General features: G+C 44.7%; 1 protein-coding gene across 2 annotated transcripts in view; it reads right to left on the bottom strand.

Moving 5' to 3' along the window:
* The window catches only part of LOC121542634 (serine/threonine-protein kinase ULK4), a 153,997-nt gene that overhangs the window by 44,890 nt on the left and 86,437 nt on the right, over positions 1-22,670 (bottom strand). Inside the window, exon 33 of one of the 2 annotated variants that reach the window (XM_041852083.2) lies at positions 18,302-18,468. In XM_041852083.2, the coding sequence (XP_041708017.1) occupies positions 18,302-18,468 (167 nt within the window). Of the gene's footprint in view, positions 1-18,301; positions 18,469-22,670 lie in introns of those variants that run through there. The other variant, XM_041852084.2, reaches the window with a different exon arrangement.

Below are 22,670 nucleotides of genomic sequence, written 5' to 3'. Positions count from 1 at the left end.
GTATCAGTGTTGTTTAGGCTAAAACAGTAGAACAGTAAAACTAGCCCTGTTGGGCAGCTGTAGCTGTGTTGTTTAGGCTAGAGCAGTAAAACTAGCCCTGTTGGACAGCTGTATCAGTGTTGTTTAGGCTAAAACAGTAGAACAGTACAACTAGCCATGTTGGACAGCTGTAACAGTGTTGTTTAGGCTAGAACGGTAGAACAGTAAAACTAGCCCTGTTGGACAGCTGTAGCAGTGTTGTTTAGGCTAGAACAGTAGAACAGTAAAACTAGCCCTGTTGGACAGCTATAGCAGTGTTGTTTAGGCTAGAACAGTAGAACAGTAAAACTAGCCCTGTTGGACAGCTGTAGCAGTGTTGTTTAGTCTAGAACAGTAGAACAGTAAAACTAGCCCTGTTGGACAGCTGTAGCAGTGTTTTTTAGGCTAGAACAGTAGAACAGTAAAACTAGCCCTGTTGGACAGCTGTATCAGTGTTGTTTAGGCTAGAACAGGAAAACTAGCCCTGTTGGACAGCTGTAGCAGTGTTGTTTAGGCTAGAACAGTAGAACAGTAAAACTAGCCCTGTTGGACAGCTGTAGCAGTGATGTTTAGGCTAGAACAGTAGAACAGTAAAACTAGCCCTGTTGGACAGCTGTAACAGTGTTGTTTAGGCTAGAACAGTAGAACAGTAAAACCAGCCCTGTTGGACAGCTGTAGCAGTGTAGTTTAGGCTAGAACAGTAGAACAGTAAAACTAGCCCTGTTGGACAGCTGTATCAGTGTTGTTTAGTCTAGAACAGTAGAACAGTAAAACAAGCTCTGTTGGACAGCTGTATCAGTGTTGTTTAGGCTAGAACAGTAAAACAGTAAAACAAGCTCTGTTGGACAGCTGTATCAGTGTTGTTTAGGCTAAAACAGTAGAACAGTAAAACTAGCCCTGTTGGACAGCTGTATCAGTGTTGTTTAGGCTAGAACAGTAGAACAGTAAAACTAGCCCTGTTGGACAGCTGTATCAGTGTTGTTTAGTCTAGAACAGTAGAACAGTAAAACAAGCTCTGTTGGACAGCTGTATCAGTGTTGTTTAGGCTAGAACAGTAGAACAGTAAAACTAGCCCTGTTGGACAGCTGTATCAGTGTTGTTTAGGCTAGAACAGTAAAACTAGCCCTGTTGGACAGCTGTATCCGTGTTGTTTAGGCTAGAACAGTAGAACAGTAAAACAAGCTCTGTTGGACAGCTGTATCAGTGTTGTTTAGGCTAAAACAGTAGAACAGTAAAACTAGCCCTGTTGGACAGCTGTATCAGTGTTGTTTAGGCTAGAACAGTAGAACAGTAAAACTAGCCCTGTTGGACAGCTGTAGCAGTGTTGTTTAGGCTAGAACAGTAAAACTAGCCCTGTTGGACAGCTGTAACAGTGTTGTTTAGGCTAGAACAGTAGAACAGTAAAACTAGCCCTGTTGGACAGCTGTAACAGTGTTGTTTAGGCTAGAACAGTAGAACAGTAAAACTAGCCCTGTTGGACAGCTGTAGCAGTGTAGTTTAGGCTAGAACAGTAGAACAGTAAAACTAGCCCTGTTGGACAGCTGTAACAGTGTTGTTTAGTCTACAACAGTAGAACAGTAAAACGAGCCCTGTTGGACAGCTGTATCAGTGTTGTTTAGGCTAGAACAGTAGAACAGTAAAACTAGCCCTGCTGGACAGCTGTAGCAGTGTTGTTTAGGCTACAGCAGTAGAACAGTAAAACTAGCCCTGTTGGACAGCTGTAGCAGTGTTGTTTAGGCTAGAACAGTAGAGCAGTAAAACTAGCCCTGTTGGACAGCTGTAGCAGTGTTGTTTACGCTAGAACAGTAAAACTAGCCCTGTTGGACAGCTGTAGCAGTGTTGTTTATGCTAGAACAGTAAAACTAGCCCAGTTGGACAGCCGTATCAGTGTTGTTTAGGCTAAAACAGTAGAACAGTAAAACTAGCCCTGTTGGACAGCTGTAGCAGTGTTGTTTAGGCTAGAACAGTAAAACTAGCCCTGTTGGACAGCTGTATCAGTGTTGTTTAGGCTAGAACAGTAGAACAGTAAAATGAGCCCTGTTGGACAGCTGTAGCAGTGTTGTTTAGGCTAGAACAGTAGAACAGTAAAACTAGCCCTGTTGGACAGCTGTAGCAGTGTTGTTTAGGCTAGAACAGTAAAAGTAGCCCTGTTGGACAGCTGTATCAGTGTTGTTTAGGCTAGAACAGTAAAACTAGCCCTGTTGGACAGCTGTATCAGTGTTGTTTAGGCTAGAACAGTAGAACAGTAAAATTTGCCCTGTTGGACAGCTGTAGCAGTGTTGTTTAGGCTAGAACAGTAGAACAGTAAAACTAGCCCTGTTTGACAGCTGTATCAGTGTTGTTTAGGCTAGAACAGTAGAACAGTAAACCTAGCCCTGTTGGACAGCTGTAGCAGTGTTGTTTAGGCTAGAACAATAGAACAGTAAAACTAGCCCTGTTGGACAGCTGTATCAGTGTTGTTTAGGCTAAAACAGTAGAACAGTAAAACTAGCCCTGTTGGGCAGCTGTAGCTGTGTTGTTTAGGCTAGAGCAGTAAAACTAGCCCTGTTGGACAGCTGTATCAGTGTTGTTTAGGCTAAAACAGTAGAACAGTACAACTAGCCATGTTGGACAGCTGTAACAGTGTTGTTTAGGCTAGAACGGTAGAACAGTAAAACTAGCCCTGTTGGACAGCTGTAGCAGTGTTGTTTAGGCTAGAACAGTAGAACAGTAAAACTAGCCCTGTTTGACAGCTGTATCAGTGTTGTTTAGGCTAGAACAGTAGAACAGTAAACCTAGCCCTGTTGGACAGCTGTAGCAGTGTTGTTTAGGCTAGAACAATAGAACAGTAAAACTAGCCCTGTTGGACAGCTGTATCAGTGTTGTTTAGGCTAAAACAGTAGAACAGTAAAAACTAGCCCTGTTGGGCAGCTGTAGCTGTGTTGTTTAGGCTAGAGCAGTAAAACTAGCCCTGTTGGACAGCTGTATCAGTGTTGTTTAGGCTAAAACAGTAGAACAGTACAACTAGCCATGTTGGACAGCTGTAACAGTGTTGTTTAGGCTAGAACGGTAGAACAGTAAAACTAGCCCTGTTGGACAGCTGTAGCAGTGTTGTTTAGGCTAGAACAGTAGAACAGTAAAACTAGCCCTGTTGGACAGCTATAGCAGTGTTGTTTAGGCTAGAACAGTAGAACAGTAAAACTAGACCTGTTGGACAGCTGCTAGCAGTGTTGTTTAGGCTAGAACAGTAGAACAGTAAAACTAGCCCTGTTGGACAGCTGTAGCAGTGTTTTTAGGCTAGAACAGTAGAACAGTAAAACTAGCCCTGTTGGACAGCTGTATCAGTGTTGTTTAGGCTAGAACAGGAAAACTAGCCCTGTTGGACAGCTGTAGCAGTGTTGTTTAGGCTAGAACAGTAGAACAGTAAAACTAGCCCTGTTGGACAGCTGTAGCAGTGATGTTTAGGCTAGAACAGTAGAACAGTAAAACTAGCCCTGTTGGACAGCTGTATCAGTGTTGTTTAGGCTAGAACAGTAGAAGAGTAAAACTAGCCCTGTTGGACAGCTGTAACAGTGTTGTTTAGGCTAGAACAGTAAAACTAGCCCTGTTGGACAGCTGTATCAGTGTTGTTTAGGCTAGAACAGTAGAACAGTAAAACTAGCCCTGTTGGACAGCTGTATCAGTGTTGTTTAGGCTAGAACAGTAGAACAGTCAAACTAGCCCTGTTGGACAGCTGTATCAGTGTTGTTTAGGCTAGAACAGTAAACGAGCCCTGTTGGACAGCTGTATCAGTGTTGTTTAGGCTAGAACAGTAGAACAGTAAAACTAGCCCTGCTGGACAGCTGTAGCAGTGTTGTTTAGGCTACAGCAGTAGAACAGTAAAACTAGCCCTGTTGGACAGCTGTAGCAGTGTTGTTTAGGCTAGAACAGTAGAGCAGTAAAACTAGCCCTGTTGGACAGCTGTAGCAGTGTTGTTTACGCTAGAACAGTAAAACTAGCCCTGTTGGACAGCTGTAGCAGTGTTGTTTATGCTAGAACAGTAAAACTAGCCCAGTTGGACAGCCGTATCAGTGTTGTTTAGGCTAAAACAGTAGAACAGTAAAACTAGCCCTGTTGGACAGCTGTAGCAGTGTTGTTTAGGCTAGAACAGTAAAACTAGCCCTGTTGGACAGCTGTATCAGTGTTGTTTAGGCTAGAACAGTAGAACAGTAAAATGAGCCCTGTTGGACAGCTGTAGCAGTGTTGTTTAGGCTAGAACAGTAGAACAGTAAAACTAGCCCTGTTGGACAGCTGTAGCAGTGTTGTTTAGGCTAGAACAGTAAAAGTAGCCCTGTTGGACAGCTGTATCAGTGTTGTTTAGGCTAGAACAGTAAAACTAGCCCTGTTGGACAGCTGTATCAGTGTTGTTTAGGCTAGAACAGTAGAACAGTAAAATTTGCCCTGTTGGACAGCTGTAGCAGTGTTGTTTAGGCTAGAACAGTAGAACAGTAAAACTAGCCCTGTTTGACAGCTGTATCAGTGTTGTTTAGGCTAGAACAGTAGAACAGTAAACCTAGCCCTGTTGGACAGCTGTAGCAGTGTTGTTTAGGCTAGAACAATAGAACAGTAAAACTAGCCCTGTTGGACAGCTGTATCAGTGTTGTTTAGGCTAAAACAGTAGAACAGTAAAACTAGCCCTGTTGGGCAGCTGTAGCTGTGTTGTTTAGGCTAGAGCAGTAAAACTAGCCCTGTTGGACAGCTGTATCAGTGTTGTTTAGGCTAAAACAGTAGAACAGTACAACTAGCCATGTTGGACAGCTGTAACAGTGTTGTTTAGGCTAGAACGGTAGAACAGTAAAACTAGCCCTGTTGGACAGCTGTAGCAGTGTTGTTTAGGCTAGAACAGTAGAACAGTAAAACTAGCCCTGTTGGACAGCTATAGCAGTGTTGTTTAGGCTAGAACAGTAGAACAGTAAAACTAGACCTGTTGGACAGCTGTAGCAGTGTTGTTTAGGCTAGAACAGTAGAACAGTAAAACTAGCCCTGTTGGACAGCTGTAGCAGTGTTTTTAGGCTAGAACAGTAGAACAGTAAAACTAGCCCTGTTGGACAGCTGTATCAGTGTTGTTTAGGCTAGAACAGGAAAACTAGCCCTGTTGGACAGCTGTAGCAGTGTTGTTTAGGCTAGAACAGTAGAACAGTAAAACTAGCCCTGTTGGACAGCTGTAGCAGTGATGTTTAGGCTAGAACAGTAGAACAGTAAAACTAGCCCTGTTGGACAGCTGTAACAGTGTTGTTTAGGCTAGAACAGTAGAACAGTAAAACCAGCCCTGTTGGACAGCTGTAGCAGTGTAGTTTAGGCTAGAACAGTAGAACAGTAAAACTAGCCCTGTTGGACAGCTGTATCAGTGTTGTTTAGTCTAGAACAGTAGAACAGTAAAACAAGCTCTGTTGGACAGCTGTATCAGTGTTGTTTAGGCTAGAACAGTAAAACAGTAAAACAAGCTCTGTTGGACAGCTGTATCAGTGTTGTTTAGGCTAAAACAGTAGAACAGTAAAACTAGCCCTGTCGGACAGCTGTATCAGTGTTGTTTAGGCTAGAACAGTAGAACAGTAAAACTAGCCCTGTTGGACAGCTGTATCAGTGTTGTTTAGTCTAGAACAGTAGAACAGTAAAACAAGCTCTGTTGGACAGCTGTATCAGTGTTGTTTAGGCTAGAACAGTAAAACAGTCAAACTAGCCCTGTTGGACAGCTGTATCAGTGTTGTTTAGGCTAGAACAGTAAAACTAGCCCTGTTGGACAGCTGTATCCGTGTTGTTTAGGCTAGAACAGTAGAACAGTAAAACAAGCTCTGTTGGACAGCTGTATCAGTGTTGTTTAGGCTAAAACAGTAGAACAGTAAAACTAGCCCTGTTGGACAGCTGTATCCGTGTTGTTTAGGCTAGAACAGTAGAACAGTAAAACTAGCCCTGTTGGACAGCTGTAGCAGTGTTGTTTAGGCTAGAACAATAGAACAGTAAAACTAGCCCTGTTGGACAGCTGTATCAGTGTTGTTTAGGCTAAAACAGTAGAACAGTAAAACTAGCCCTGTTGGGCAGCTGTAGCTGTGTTGTTTAGGCTAGAGCAGTAAAACTAGCCCTGTTGGACAGCTGTATCCGTGTTGTTTAGGCTAGAACAGTAGAACAGTAAAACAAGCTCTGTTGGACAGCTGTATCAGTGTTGTTTAGGCTAAAACAGTAGAACAGTAAAACTAGCCCTGTTGGACAGCTGTATCCGTGTTGTTTAGGCTAGAACAGTAGAACAGTAAAACTAGCCCTGTTGGACAGCTATAGCAGTGTTGTTTAGGCTAGAACAGTAGAACAGTAAAACTAGACCTGTTGGACAGCTGTAGCAGTGTTGTTTAGGCTAGAACAGTAGAACAGTAAAACTAGCCCTGTTGGACAGCTGTAGCAGTGTTTTTTAGGCTAGAACAGTAGAACAGTAAAACTAGCCCTGTTGGACAGCTGTATCAGTGTTGTTTAGGCTAGAACAGGAAAACTAGCCCTGTTGGACAGCTGTAGCAGTGTTGTTTAGGCTAGAACAGTAGAACAGTAAAACTAGCCCTGTTGGACAGCTGTAGCAGTGATGTTTAGGCTAGAACAGTAGAACAGTAAAACTAGCCCTGTTGGACAGCTGTAACAGTGTTGTTTAGGCTAGAACAGTAGAACAGTAAAACCAGCCCTGTTGGACAGCTGTAGCAGTGTAGTTTAGGCTAGAACAGTAGAACAGTAAAACTAGCCCTGTTGGACAGCTGTATCAGTGTTGTTTAGTCTAGAACAGTAGAACAGTAAAACAAGCTCTGTTGGACAGCTGTATCAGTGTTGTTTAGGCTAGAACAGTAAAACAGTAAAACAAGCTCTGTTGGACAGCTGTATCAGTGTTGTTTAGGCTAAAACAGTAGAACAGTAAAACTAGCCCTGTCGGACAGCTGTATCAGTGTTGTTTAGGCTAGAACAGTAGAACAGTAAAACTAGCCCTGTTGGACAGCTGTATCAGTGTTGTTTAGTCTAGAACAGTAGAACAGTAAAACAAGCTCTGTTGGACAGCTGTATCAGTGTTGTTTAGGCTAGAACAGTAAAACAGTCAAACTAGCCCTGTTGGACAGCTGTATCAGTGTTGTTTAGGCTAGAACAGTAAAACTAGCCCTGTTGGACAGCTGTATCCGTGTTGTTTAGGCTAGAACAGTAGAACAGTAAAACAAGCTCTGTTGGACAGCTGTATCAGTGTTGTTTAGGCTAAAACAGTAGAACAGTAAAACTAGCCCTGTTGGACAGCTGTATCCGTGTTGTTTAGGCTAGAACAGTAGAACAGTAAAACTAGCCCTGTTGGACAGCTGTAGCAGTGTTGTTTAGGCTAGAACAATAGAACAGTAAAACTAGCCCTGTTGGACAGCTGTATCAGTGTTGTTTAGGCTAAAACAGTAGAACAGTAAAACTAGCCCTGTTGGGCAGCTGTAGCTGTGTTGTTTAGGCTAGAGCAGTAAAACTAGCCCTGTTGGACAGCTGTATCAGTGTTGTTTAGGCTAAAACAGTAGAACAGTACAACTAGCCATGTTGGACAGCTGTAACAGTGTTGTTTAGGCTAGAACGGTAGAACAGTAAAACTAGCCCTGTTGGACAGCTGTAGCAGTGTTGTTTTAGGCTAGAACAGTAGAACAGTAAAACTAGCCCTGTTGGACAGCTATAGCAGTGTTGTTTAGGCTAGAACAGTAGAACAGTAAAACTAGACCTGTTGGACAGCTGTAGCAGTGTTGTTTAGGCTAGAACAGTAGAACAGTAAAACTAGCCCTGTTGGACAGCTGTAGCAGTGTTTTTTAGGCTAGAACAGTAGAACAGTAAAACTAGCCCTGTTGGACAGCTGTATCAGTGTTGTTTAGGCTAGAACAGGAAAACTAGCCCTGTTGGACAGCTGTAGCAGTGTTGTTTAGGCTAGAACAGTAGAACAGTAAAACTAGCCCTGTTGGACAGCTGTAGCAGTGATGTTTAGGCTAGAACAGTAGAACAGTAAAACTAGCCCTGTTGGACAGCTGTATCAGTGTTCTTTAGGCTAGAACAGTAGAAGAGTAAAACTAGCCCTGTTGGACAGCTGTAACAGTGTTGTTTAGGCTAGAACAGTAAAACTAGCCCTGTTGGACAGCTGTATCAGTGTTGTTTAGGCTAGAACAGTAGAACAGTAAAACTAGCCCTGTTGGACAGCTGTATCAGTGTTGTTTAGGCTAGAACAGTAGAACAGTCAAACTAGCCCTGTTGGACAGCTGTATCAGTGTTGTTTAGGCTAGAACAGTAAAACGAGCCCTGTTGGACAGCTGTATCAGTGTTGTTTAGGCTAGAACAGTAGAACAGTAAAACTAGCCCTGCTGGACAGCTGTAGCAGTGTTGTTTAGGCTACAGCAGTAGAACAGTAAAACTAGCCCTGTTGGACAGCTGTAGCAGTGTTGTTTAGGCTAGAACAGTAGAGCAGTAAAACTAGCCCTGTTGGACAGCTGTAGCAGTGTTGTTTATGCTAGAACAGTAAAACTAGCCCAGTTGGACAGCCGTATCAGTGTTGTTTAGGCTAAAACAGTAGAACAGTAAAACTAGCCCTGTTGGACAGCTGTAGCAGTGTTGTTTAGGCTAGAACAGTAAAACTAGCCCTGTTGGACAGCTGTATCAGTGTTGTTTAGGCTAGAACAGTAGAACAGTAAAATGAGCACTGTTGGACAGCTGTAGCAGTGTTGTTTAGGCTAGAACAGTAGAACAGTAAAACTAGCCCTGTTGGACAGCTGTAGCAGTGTTGTTTAGGCTAGAACAGTAAAAGTAGCCCTGTTGGACAGCTGTATCAGTGTTGTTTAGGCTAGAACAGTAAAACTAGCCCTGTTGGACAGCTGTATCAGTGTTGTTTAGGCTAGAACAGTAGAACAGTAAAATTTGCCCTGTTGGACAGCTGTAGCAGTGTTGTTTAGGCTAGAACAGTAGAACAGTAAAACTAGCCCTGTTTGACAGCTGTATCAGTGTTGTTTAGGCTAGAACAGTAGAACAGTAAACCTAGCCCTGTTGGACAGCTGTAGCAGTGTTGTTTAGGCTAGAACAATAGAACAGTAAAACTAGCCCTGTTGGACAGCTGTATCAGTGTTGTTTAGGCTAAAACAGTAGAACAGTAAAACTAGCCCTGTTGGGCAGCTGTAGCTGTGTTGTTTAGGCTAGAGCAGTAAAACTAGCCCTGTTGGACAGCTGTATCAGTGTTGTTTAGGCTAAAACAGTAGAACAGTACAACTAGCCATGTTGGACAGCTGTAACAGTGTTGTTTAGGCTAAAACGGTAGAACAGTAAAACTAGCCCTGTTGGACAGCTGTAGCAGTGTTGTTTAGGCTAGAACAGTAGAACAGTAAAACTAGCCCTGTTGGACAGCTATAGCAGTGTTGTTTAGGCTAGAACAGTAGAACAGTAAAACTAGACCTGTTGGACAGCTGTAGCAGTGTTGTTTAGGCTAGAACAGTAGAACAGTAAAACTAGCCCTGTTGGACAGCTGTAGCAGTGTTTTTTAGGCTAGAACAGTAGAACAGTAAAACTAGCCCTGTTGGACAGCTGTATCAGTGTTGTTTAGGCTAGAACAGGAAAACTAGCCCTGTTGGACAGCTGTAGCAGTGTTGTTTAGGCTAGAACAGTAGAACAGTAAAACTAGCCCTGTTGGACAGCTGTAGCAGTGATGTTTAGGCTAGAACAGTAGAACAGTAAAACTAGCCCTGTTGGACAGCTGTAACAGTGTTGTTTAGGCTAGAACAGTAGAACAGTAAAACCAGCCCTGTTGGACAGCTGTAGCAGTGTAGTTTAGGCTAGAACAGTAGAACAGTAAAACTAGCCCTGTTGGACAGCTGTATCAGTGTTGTTTAGTCTAGAACAGTAGAACAGTAAAACAAGCTCTGTTGGACAGCTGTATCAGTGTTGTTTAGGCTAGAACAGTAAAACAGTAAAACAAGCTCTGTTGGACAGCTGTATCAGTGTTGTTTAGGCTAAAACAGTAGAACAGTAAAACTAGCCCTGTCGGACAGCTGTATCAGTGTTGTTTAGGCTAGAACAGTAGAACAGTAAAACTAGCCCTGTTGGACAGCTGTATCAGTGTTGTTTAGTCTAGAACAGTAGAACAGTAAAACAAGCTCTGTTGGACAGCTGTATCAGTGTTGTTTAGGCTAGAACAGTAAAACAGTCAAACTAGCCCTGTTGGACAGCTGTATCAGTGTTGTTTAGGCTAGAACAGTAAAACTAGCCCTGTTGGACAGCTGTATCCGTGTTGTTTAGGCTAGAACAGTAGAACAGTAAAACTAGACCTGTTGGATAGCTGTAGCAGTGTTGTTTAGGCTAGAACTGTAAAACTAGCCCTGTTGGACAGCTGTAACAGTGTTGTTTAGGCTAGAACTGTAAAACTAGCCCTGTTGGACAGCTGTAACAGTGTTGTTTAGGCTAGAACAGTAGAACAGTAAAACCAGCCCTGTTGGACAGCTGTAGCAGTGTAGTTTAGGCTAGAACAGTAGAACAGTAAAACTAGCCCTGTTGGACAGCTGTATCAGTGTTGTTTAGTCTAGAACAGTAGAACAGTAAAACAAGCTCTGTTGGACAGCTGTATCAGTGTTGTTTAGGCTAGAACAGTAAAACAGTAAAACAAGCTCTGTTGGACAGCTGTATCAGTGTTGTTTAGGCTAAAACAGTAGAACAGTAAAACTAGCCCTGTTGGACAGCTGTATCAGTGTTGTTTAGGCTAGAACAGTAGAACAGTAAAACTAGCCCTGTTGGACAGCTGTATCAGTGTTGTTTAGTCTAGAACAGTAGAACAGTAAAACAAGCTCTGTTGGACAGCTGTATCATTGTTGTTTAGGCTAGAACAGTAGAACAGTAAAACTAGCCCTGTTGGACAGCTGTATCAGTGTTGTTTAGGCTAGAACAGTAAAACTAGCCCTGTTGGACAGCTGTATCCGTGTTGTTTAGGCTAGAACAGTAGAACAGTAAAACAAGCTCTGTTGGACAGCTGTATCAGTGTTGTTTAGGCTAAAACAGTAGAACAGTAAAACTAGCCCTGTTGGACAGCTGTATCAGTGTTGTTTAGGCTAGAACAGTAGAACAGTAAAACTAGCCCTGTTGGACAGCTGTAGCAGTGTTGTTTAGGCTAGAACAGTAAAACTAGCCCTGTTGGACAGCTGTAACAGTGTTGTTTAGGCTAGAACAGTAGAACAGTAAAACTAGCCCTGTTGGACAGCTGTAACAGTGTTGTTTAGGCTAGAACAGTAGAACAGTAAAACTAGCCCTGTTGGACAGCTGTAGCAGTGTAGTTTAGGCTAGAACAGTAGAACAGTAAAACTAGCCCTGTTGGACAGCTGTATCAGCGTGGTCCTCTGTAGCTCAATTGGTAGAGCACGGCGCTTGTAACGCCAGGGTAGTGGGTTCGATCCCCGGGACCACCCATACATAAAAATGTATGCACACATGACTGTAAGTCGCTTTGGATAAAAGCGTCTGCTAAATGGCATATTATATTATATTATTATTATTGTTTAGGCTAAAACAGTAGAACAGTAAAACTAGACCTGTTGGATAGCTGTAGCAGTGTTGTTTAGGCTAGAACTGTAAAACTAGCCCTGTTGGACAGCTGTAACAGTGTTGTTTAGGCTAGAACTGTAAAACTAGCCCTGTTGGACAGCTGTAACAGTGTTGTTTACTCTACAACAGTAGAACAGTAAAACTAGCCCTGTTGGACAGCTGTATCAGTGTTGTTTAGGCTAGAACAGTAGAAGAGTAAAACTAGCCCTGTTGGACAGCTGTAACAGTGTTGTTTAGGCTAGAACAGTAAAACTAGCCCTGTTGGACAGCTGTATCAGTGTTGTTTAGGCTAGAACAGTAGAACAGTAAAACTAGCCCTGTTGGACAGCTGTATCAGTGTTGTTTAGGCTAGAACAGTAAAACTAGCCCTGTTGGACAGCTGTAGCAGTGTTGTTTAGGCTAGAACAGTCAAATTAGCCCTGTTGGACAGCAGTATCAGTGTTGTTTAGGCTAGAAGAGTAGAACAGTAAAACTAGCCCTATTGGACAGCTGTAGCAGTGTTGTTTAGGCTAGAACAGTAAAACTAGCCCTGTTGGACAGCTGTAGCAGTGTTGTTTAGTCTAGAACAGTAAAACTAGCCCTGTTGGACAGCTGTAGCAGTGTTGTTTAGGCTAGAACAGTAGAACAGTAAAACTAGCCCTGTTGGACAGCTGTAGCAGTGTTGTTTAGGCTAGAACAGTAAAACTAGTCCTGTTGGACAGCTGTATCAGTGTTGTTGAGGCTAGAACAGTAAAACTAGCCCTGTTGGACAGCTGTATCAGTGTTGTTGAGGCTAGAACAGTAGAACAGTAAAACTAGCCCTGTTGGACAGCTGTATCAGTGTTGTTTAGGCTAGAACAGTAGAACAGTAAAACAAGCTCTGTTGGACAGCTGTATCAGTGTTGTTTAGGCTAAAACAGTAGAACAGTAAAACTAGCCCTGTTGGACAGCTGTATCAGTGTTGTTTAGGCTAGAACAGTAGAACAGTAAAACTAGCCCTGTTGGACAGCTGTAGCAGTGTTGTTTAGGCTAGAACAGTAAAACTAGCCCTGTTGGACAGCTGTAACAGTGTTGTTTAGGCTAGAACAGTAGAACAGTAAAACTAGCCCTGTTGGACAGCTGTAACAGTGTTGTTTAGGCTAGAACAGTAGAACAGTAAAACTAGCCCTGTTGGACAGCTGTAGCAGTGTAGTTTAGGCTAGAACAGTAGAACAGTAAAACTAGCCCTGTTGGACAGCTGTATCAGTGTTGTTTAGGCTAGAACAGTAGAAGAGTAAAACTAGCCCTGTTGGACAGCTGTAACAGTGTTGTTTAGGCTAGAACAGTAAAATTAGCCCTGTTGGACAGCCGTATAAGGGTTGTTTAGGCTAGAACAGTAAAACTAGCCCTGTTGGACAGCTGTATCAGCGTGGTCCTCTGTAGCTCAATTGGTAGAGCACGGCGCTTGTAACGCCAGGGTAGTGGGTTCGATCCCCGGGATCACCCATACATAAAAATGTATGCACACATGACTGTAAGTCGCTTTGGATAAAAGCGTCTGCTAAATGGCATATTATATTATATTATTATTATTGTTTAGGCTAAAACAGTAGAACAGTAAAACTAGACCTGTTGGATAGCTGTAGCAGTGTTGTTTAGGCTAGAACTGTAAAACTAGCCCTGTTGGACAGCTGTAACAGTGTTGTTTAGGCTAGAACTGTAAAACTAGCCCTGTTGGACAGCTGTAACAGTGTTGTTTAGTCTACAACAGTAGAACAGTAAAACTAGCCCTGTTGGACAGCTGTATCAGTGTTGTTTAGGCTAGAACAGTAGAAGAGTAAAACTAGCCCTGTTGGACAGCTGTAACAGTGTTGTTTAGGCTAGAACAGTAAAACTAGCCCTGTTGGACAGCTGTATCAGTGTTGTTTAGGCTAGAACAGTAGAACAGTAAAACTAGCCCTGTTGGACAGCTGTATCAGTGTTGTTTAGGCTAGAACAGTAAAACTAGCCCTGTTGGACAGCTGTAGCAGTGTTGTTTAGGCTAGAACAGTCAAATTAGCCCTGTTGGACAGCAGTATCAGTGTTGTTTAGGCTAGAAGAGTAGAACAGTAAAACTAGCCCTATTGGACAGCTGTAGCAGTGTTGTTTAGGCTAGAACAGTAAAACTAGCACTGTTGGACAGCTGTAGCAGTGTTGTTTAGTCTAGAACAGTAAAACTAGCCCTGTTGGACAGCTGTAGCAGTGTTGTTTAGGCTAGAACAGTAGAACAGTAAAACTAGCCCTGTTGGACAGCTGTAGCAGTGTTGTTTAGGCTAGAACAGTAAAACTAGCCCTGTTGGACAGCTGTATCAGTGTTGTTGAGGCTAGAACAGTAAAACTAGCCCTGTTGGACAGCTGTATCAGTGTTGTTGAGGCTAGAACAGTAGAACAGTAAAACTAGCCCTGTTGGACAGCTGTATCAGTGTTGTTTAGGCTAGAACAGTAGAACAGTATTACTGGTCGTTGACATATTCAAATGTTCAAATCTCCTTTAAAACAAATGACTGGCCTTAGTAGCAGTCATTAACAGCACCTTCTGGGAGGTAGATATCATATATATGACAAACTGTCCGTTCCTTTTGGTGGACGACCAAACAAGTAATTTCCAAACTTCTGTTTTCCCCCCAGACTCATTCTGCTGGTTGGTAGGTTAGCCTGAAAGAGACGCTCTCCGTCTGGTTCTCTTTTGGTTTCTCACCCCTCTCCTCTCCTCTCCTCTCCTCTCCTCTCCTCTCCTCTCCTCTCCTCTCCTCTCCTCTCCTCTCCTCTCCTCTCCTCTCCTCTCCTCTCCTTCTGAGGGACTGCTGGCTTATTTAAGCAGTTTTTTTCTGTCAGCACAAAACTTTGGGAATGAAGATTGGCTGTCTGCAGTTAATGTGATTATTATTCCATGCTATACTTTTTTTCAGCTCTTCTTTTGCTTAATTGCGAAGCATGTAGAACTTTCTCGATTAACTTCCTCATCCATTTAAAATATTAATTCTGAGAGAGAGAGAAAGCATGAGAGAGCGCAAGAGAGAGAGCGAGGGAGAAAGAGAGAGAGAGAGAGCGAGAGAGAGCGAGAGAGAGCTCAAGAGAGAGAGCGAGAGAGAGCACAAGAGAGAGAGCGAGGGAGAAAGAGAGAGAGAGAGAGAGAGAGAGAGAGAGAGAGCGAGAGAGAAAGCGAGAGAGAGAGAGACAGCGAGAGAAAGAGAGAGCGAGAGAGATGGCGAGAGAGAGAGAGCGACAAGGAGAAAGAGAGACCCGAGAGAGAAAGAAGAGCGCAAGAGAGAGAAGCGAGAGAGAGAGAGAGCGCAGAGAGAGAGCGAGGGAGAAAGAGAGAGCGAGAGAGAGCGAGCGAGAGAGAGAGAGAGCAGAGGAGAGAGCGAGAGAGAGCGAGAAAGCGAGAGAGAGAGAGAGCGAGAGAAGAGAGAGAGAAGCGAGAGAGAGAGAGCGAGAGAGAAGAGCGAGAGAGGGCGAGAGAGAGAGAGAGAGAGCGAGAGAGCGAGAGAGAAGAGAGAGAGAAAGAGAGCGAGGAGAAAGAGAGAGAGCGAGAGAGAGAGCGAGAGAGAGAGAAGCGAGAGAGAGAGAGAGAGAGAAAGCGCAGAGAGAGAGCGAGGGAGAAAGAGAGAAAGAGAGAGAGAGAGCGAGGGAGAAAGAGAGAGCGAGAGAGAGAGGGAGCGAGAGAGAGAGCGAGAGAGAGAGCGAGAGACAGCGAGGGAGAAAGAGAGAGCGAGAGAAAGAGAGAGAGCGAGGGAGAAAGAGAGAGAGAGAAAGAGAGAGCGCAAGAGAGAGAGCGAGGGAGAAAGAGAGAGAGAGAGGGAGCGAGAGAGAGAAGGGCGAGAGGAGAGAGGAGAGAGAGAGCGAAGAGAGAGAGCGAGGAGAAGAGAGAGCGAGAGAGAGAGCGAGAGAGAGAGCGAGAGAGAGAAGCGAGAAGGAGAGCAGAAGCGAGAGAGAAAGAGAGAGCGCGAGAGAGAGAGCGAGGGAGAAAGGGAGAGCGCGAGAGAGAGGGAGAGTGCGAGAGAGAGAGAGAGGGAGAAAGAGAAAGCGCGAGAGAGGGAGAAAGAGAAAGCGCGAGAGAGAGAGAGAGAGAGAGAGAGAGACGACTTGAAGACGAAGAAGACACTGGCCGCGTATTCTTCCTTCCTTATCATTATTACCTAAATGAATTTGGTTTTTGCAGAAGCCCTTTTAATGAGCTTTGCATTTTTTCATTCCAGTGAGAGAATTGATTTCCATTATGTTATTCTCCCTCTCCTCTCCCAATGTCCGGGCAGCATAAATATGTATGTCAGGAAGTGGAGGGAGGCTCTGTAGAGGACAACTAAAGCTAATGAGGGCCAGTGGGAGACAATGGAGCGTCCCTCGGGTGGGGGACCTTGTGGATCCTCAGTGTCTAAAAGATGAAGTTCAATGGGATGTATTTTCTGCTTAGTGCTGATCCTACTGGAAGTTGAGACGAGGCAAATATATATAAATATATCTACTTCCTCACTGTGAGTCACCTAGATGTGATAGGTGGATATTGCCTTTCATTCACACACTCAACCTCTCCACCAGCACACGCACGTGAGCACACACACACACACACACACACACACACACACACACACACACACACACACACACACTTAACCCCCATTCACCAGCCTGTTCTAAAAGAGATTATGAAAACAGGTAGGGTTGCACGATATGGGCCAAAAATCCAATTGCAATTTTCTTCCCAAATATTGCGATTTGACTTGCGATATACAGTGGGGGAAAAAAGTATTTAGTCAGCCACCAATTGTGCAAGTTCTCCCACTTAAAAAGATGAGAGAGGCCTGTACACGTCAACTATGACAGACAAAATAAGAAAAAAAAATCCAGAAAATCACATTGTAGGATTTTTAATGAATTTATTTGCAAATTATGGTGGAAAATAAGTATTTGGTCAATAACAAAAGTTTCTCAATACTTTGTTATATACCCTTTGTTGGCAATGACACAGGTCAAACGTTTTCTGTAAGTCTTCACAAGGTTTTCACACACTGTTGCTGGTATTTTGGCCCATTCCTCCATGCAGATCTCCTCTAGAGCAGTGATGTTTTGGGGCTGTCGCTGGGCAACACGGACTTTCAACTCCCTCCAAAGATTTTCTATAGGGTTTAGATCTGGAGACTGGCTAGGCCACTCCAGGACCTTGAAATGCTTCTTACGAAGCCACTCCTTCGTTGCCCGGGCGGTGTGTTTGGGATCATTGTCATGCTGAAAGACCCAGCCACGTTTCATCTTCAATGCCCTTGCTGATGGAAGGAGGTTTTCACTCAAAATCTCACGATACATGGCCCCATTCATTCTTTCCTTTACACGGATCAGTCGTCCTGGTCCCTTTGCAGAAAAACAGCCCCAAAGCATGATGTTTCCACCCCCATGCTTCACAGTAGGTATGGTGTTCTTTGGATGCAACTCAGCATTCTTTGTCCTCCAAACACAACGAGTTGAGTTTTTACCAAAAAGTTCTATTTTGGTTTCATCTGACCATATGACATTCTCCCAATCCTCTTCTGGATCATCCAAATGCACTCTAGTAAACTTCAGACGGGCCTGGACACTGGCTTAAGCAGGGGGACACGTCTGGCACTGCAGGATTTGAGTCCCTGGCGGCGTAGTGTGTTACTGATGGTAGGCTTTGTTACTTTGGTCCCAGCTCTCTGCAGGTCATTCACTAGGTCCCCCCGTGTGGTTCTGGGATTTTTGCTCACCGTTCTTGTGATCATTTTGATCCCACGGGGTGAGATCTTGCGTGGAGCCCCAGATCGAGGGAGATTATCAGTGGTCTTGTATGTCTTCCATTTCCTAATAATTGCTCCCACAGTTGATTTCTTCAAACCAAGCTGCTTACCTATTGCAGATTCAGTCTTCCCAGCCTGGTGTAGGTCTACAAATTTGTTTCTGGTGTCCTTTGACAGCTCTTTGGTCTTGGCCATAGTGGAGTTTGGAGTGTGACTGTTTGAGGTTGTGGACAGGTGTCTTTTATACTGATAACAAGTTCAAACAGGTGCCATTAATACAGGTAACGAGTGGAGGACAGAGGAGCCTCTTAAAGAAGAAGTTACAGGTCTGTGAGAGCCAGAAATCTTGCTTGTTTGTAGGTGACCAAATACTTATTTTCCACCATAATTTGCAAATAAATTCATTAAAAATCCTACAATGTGATTTTCTGGATTTTTTCTCTCTCTATTTGTCTGTCATAGTTGACGTGTACCTATGATGAAAATTACAGGCCTCTCATCTTTTTAAGTGGGAGAATTTGCACAATTGGTGGCTGACTAAATATTTTTTTCTCCACTGTACATCAAAACACTTGGGTGAACTGTTGGAATCATAGAAATAGAATGATTTATATTAAGAAGCAAAGTGAAAAGCAGCATCGTTCTTGTTAGGAACAATCTGTCGACTGCAATGACCTAACAGAGCAGCATGCAAACTTAGAATGAATCTAACAGGGAGGAGGAGGAGCTGTGTTGCTTGAGTGACAGGGGGCGGGGCTTGGTATGTGGGAAGCAGCCACAAGAGAGAGGGAGAGAGACGATAAACGGTGTAAATGATAAAAATGGACGTTACACACGGCTGAGTGGCTCTTCAAAGTATTGCATGCGATACGGATCTCTTGCGATATGGATCCTGCACATGTCAATATTGGGATTTGGATGTAAATTGGAGTAATTGTGCAGCCCTAGATACTGTACGTTTAGCATACCTGGAGTGCAAGGCGCACCACGCTGGATGTGCTCTTCAGTACATTGTGCAGAGTGTCCAGTAGAGACAACAGGAGGACATGGCTACTCTTCCTCTCAGGCCTCTCCTCTCTCTCCACGTACAGGACAGCTGCCTCGCTGAAAACACTGCAGACCACCTCCACCAGACCTGAATAAAACACAACACACACAGGATGAAGGATGACCAGACCTGAATAAAACACAACACACACAGGATGAAGGATGACCAGACCTGAATAAAACACAACACACACAGGATGAAGGATGACCAGACCTGAATAAAACACAACACACACAGGATGAAGGATGACCAGACCTGAATAAAACACAACACACACACAGGATGAAGGATGACCAGACCTGAATAAAACACAACACACACAGGATGAAGGATGACCAGACCTGAATAAAACACAACACACACACAGGATGAAGGATGACCAGACCTGAATAAAACACAACACACACAGGATGAAGGATGACCAGACCTGAATAAAACACAACACACACAGGATGAAGGATGACCAGACCTGAATAAAACACAACACACACAGGATGAAGAGGATGAAACAAGGTCTGTGTCCCAAATAGCATCCTACTCCCTACATTGTGCACTACTTTAGAGCCCAATGGGAATAGGGTGCCATTTAGGATGCAGACAAGAGGCTTAAGCTGGTCCCAGAGGTCATAAACACCAAGAACCCATGGCTCCAGCACACAGAGTTTTAAAGTACAAACTGGTGTTTTACAAGGCCTCAATACGACTCACTCTACTTAAAGTGATGTTGCACATTTCTTGATGAAGTACATGAACCAGTTTCAGGCCTTGAGAGAAGGACAGGCCCTGATGGGATCCTTCCTCCACTATGACCTATACAGGATATTATATAATATATAAACCTCAAGATGCTGCCACTTAGTGCAAAATTATGCTAGAAAATAGACTAATAATGACAGGAAATGTAAATGCAGACCGGATGGTTTTTGCACATGGAGGATGCTCGTCCAGACATTCTGCTTCTATAATACAGTTACATCACTGAGTTACAAATCATACTTCTCCATCCCAATTACTACAGAAAGATATCATCGCTTTCCGTTGACACAAAACCTTTGTCTTCTCCTGTCTAGTGCTTTATTTGTCATGCCTTGTTGAATAATCTGCTTCGTCTTTAAAGACAGAATAAACTTTTCAGACAGTTTCTCAAGAGCGCTCTTCTCTGTCTGACCGGTCACCCCGGATCACGGCAGGTAGTTGACCCCTGGGCCGCCATCTGAGAGCAACGCTCTCTCCACATGAAACACCTGACTCTTTCAGTGGAACCATCCAGCTTTGAATCGATAGATACACCTACCAAGGGAGCATGATGGTGATAATATGATACATCATTATGTGTCATCTGGAATACAATGAGCCAGCAGATTTCACCTTGACAAAAATCACCTGACAACAATAAACCATGCAGTCAAAAAAACTCCCAGTACGTTTTACATAAAAAAATGTGAAGGGAAGTACAAAAATCCTCAGAGAAGAACTGGGCTTAAGTATATTCAGAGTAGATTTGCCTCAGAAAAATTAACTCAATGTTGGGCAGATATTGGCATGTCTGATTGCTCAACAAACTGGCTCCAGTAGAATGGCTGTATTAGTGCTGCTTCAGAGGAAATGATGAAAGGAGTAGAGAAGAGAGAGAGGGAGAGAGAGATAGAACGAAAGGGAGAGAGAGGGCAGGGGAGAGAGAGAGCAGGGGAGAGAGAGAGAGAAGAGAGAGCAGGGGAGAGAGAGATAGAACGAAAGGGAGAGAGGGCAGGGGAGAGAGAGAGAAGAGAGCAGGGGAGAGAGAGATGGAATGAAAGGGAGAGAGGGCAGGGGAGAGAGAGAGAGCAGGGGAGAGAGAGATGGAACGAAAGGGAGAGAGGGCAGGGGAGAGAGAGGGCAGGGGAGAGAGAGAGCAGGGGAGAGAGAGAGCAGGGGAGAGAGAGAGCAGGGGAGAGAGAGGGCAGGAGAGAGAGAGAGCAGGGGAGAGACAGAGAGCAGGGGAGAGAGAGAGAGCAGGGGAGAGAGAGGGCAGGGGAGAGAGAGAGCAGGGGAGAGAGAGGGCAGGAGAGAGAGAGAGCAGGGGAGAGAGAGGGCAGGAGAGAGAGAGAGCAGGGGAGAGAGAGGGCAGGAGAGAGAGAGAGCAGGGGAGAGAGAGAGCAGGGGAGAGAGAGAGAGCAGGGGAGAGAGAGAGAGCAGGGGAGAGAGACGGCAGGGGAGAGAGACGGCAGGGGAGAGAGACGGCAGGGGAGAGAGGGGGCAGGGGAGAGAGAGAGCAGGGGCGAGAGAGCAGGGGCGAGAGAGAGCAGGGGAGAGAGAGAGAGCAGGGGAGAGAGAGGGCAGGAGAGAGAGAGAGCAGGGGAGAGAGAGGGCAGGAGAGAGAGAGAGCAGGGGAGAGAGAGGGCAGGAGAGAGAGAGAGCAGGGGAGAGAGAGGGCAGGAGAGAGAGAGAGCAGGGGAGAGAGAGAGCAGGGGAGAGAGAGAGAGCAGGGAGAGAGAGAGAGCAGGGGAGAGAGACGGCAGGGGAGAGAGACGGCAGGGGAGAGAGGGGGGCAGGGAGAGAGAGCAGGGGCGAGAGAGCAGGGGCGAGAGAGGCAGGGGAGAGAGAGAGAGCAGGGGAGAGAGAGGGCAGGGGAGAGAGACGGCAGGGGAGAGAGGGGCAGGGGCGAGAGAGCAGGGGCGAGAGAGCAGGGGAGAGAGAGAGCAGGGGAGAGAGAGAGCAGGGGAGAGAGATAGAGACAGAGAGAGGGAGAGAGATGGTGGGGGAGAAAGAGAGTGAGAGAGAGAGAAGGGGGAGAGTGAAATAGAGAGAGAGAAAGGGGAGAGTGAGTGAGAGGGGACTAGAGGGGGGGAGAGCGAGAGAGAGAGAGAGAGAGAGAGAAACTATTGGCAGCTGTTCCTCTACTGCAGGGTTCTTCAATTCTGGTCCTGGAGGGCCGAAACACTTCTGTTTTTTATTTCTACCTGGTAGTTAATTGCACTCACCTGGTGTCCCAGGTCTAAATTAGCCCCTAATTAGAAGGAGAGGATGAAAAACAGAGGTGTTTCGGCCCTCCAGGACCGGAATTGAAGAACCCTGCTACTATGTCTTGTTTTAAGTACTGACCACATGGAAACCTCTAATGCTAAATCAATAAACACACTACGATAAACCTGCTGCCAGGTCGGCCATCAGAATAAACAACAACAACAACAAATCAAAAACGCACACAGGAGGCATATTCATGAGAGTACAGGCAACACTCAGCTGTTACCAATCCTCTGACATAACACACTACCTATAATTCTGTGTGTAAGGAGGTACACTGGACTCCTACTGAATTCAATAGTTGTTGCTTTGAGCTTTGGTCTTCAGCTATCTGGTCCAGTAGGGACGTAGCCAGGCCTTTATTATGGCAGAGCAAAGCCAGGAGCTTCACTGCAGTCTTCAGTGTTGTCTCCTGAAGGGGCTCCTCTCCCTTTAGGAAGACTCTTCTTTAATAAGAGTGTATTTTACCTGGAAATGGGAGGGTTTATAACCATGCTAATGAGGGCACCTGACAACAACCCTTCTGCCTGCCTGTCTGTCTGTCTGTTTGTCTTTCTGTCTGTGTCTGTCTTCTTGTCCGCCTGTCTGTTTGTTTGCCTGTCCGTCTGCCTGTCTGTTTGTCTGCCTATCTTCCTGTCCGCCTGTCTGTCTGTTTGCCTGTCTGTCTATCTGTCTGTCTGCTGAGAAACACACAAAGGCCGTACTGGAGAATAAAGGGCTCGCTGGAAAAAGGTCTGTGTGTGGGTAGAGTACGTGTGTGTGTGTGTGTGTGGCTATATTCAAGCCTCTCCATGAACGACAAGGTTCTTCTGGAAGTGTTGTGTTGTGACTGTGTGATGACCTGAGGCAGCAATACTGTTTATCTGTGTTTACCACTCCAGGCTTTTTGGAAGGAGATATTTGTCAAAGTTTCGCTCTCTCTAGCTCTGCATTTCTGAAGATAACTCATGAATATCTCCACAATGCCTTGCCACGGACAATATAATTACTGTGGTGAATGGCCTAAACACCAGGCAGAAAGGCGGGACATTGTCCTTTACAGTTCAGGGAAGCTATCCAGATCTCAACAGAAAGCTTCAGTTTCTGCAGTGAAACGGAATAGGATGAGTGGCTCGCGACAATTAAATGACTGTATGTCTGAATAAACCCCTCAGAGAAACAGATACTTAATAATAATAATAATAATATGCCATTTAGCAGACGCTTTTATCCAAAGCGACTTACAGTCGTACGTGCATACATTTTTGTGTATGTGTGGTCCCGGGGATCGAACCCACTACCTTGGC

This window comes from Coregonus clupeaformis, chromosome 28 (genome assembly GCF_020615455.1).
Source record: "Coregonus clupeaformis isolate EN_2021a chromosome 28, ASM2061545v1, whole genome shotgun sequence".
In the NCBI taxonomy this organism is placed as follows: domain Eukaryota; kingdom Metazoa; phylum Chordata; class Actinopteri; order Salmoniformes; family Salmonidae; genus Coregonus; species Coregonus clupeaformis.
This window is presented reverse-complemented; position numbering and strand designations above follow the sequence as displayed.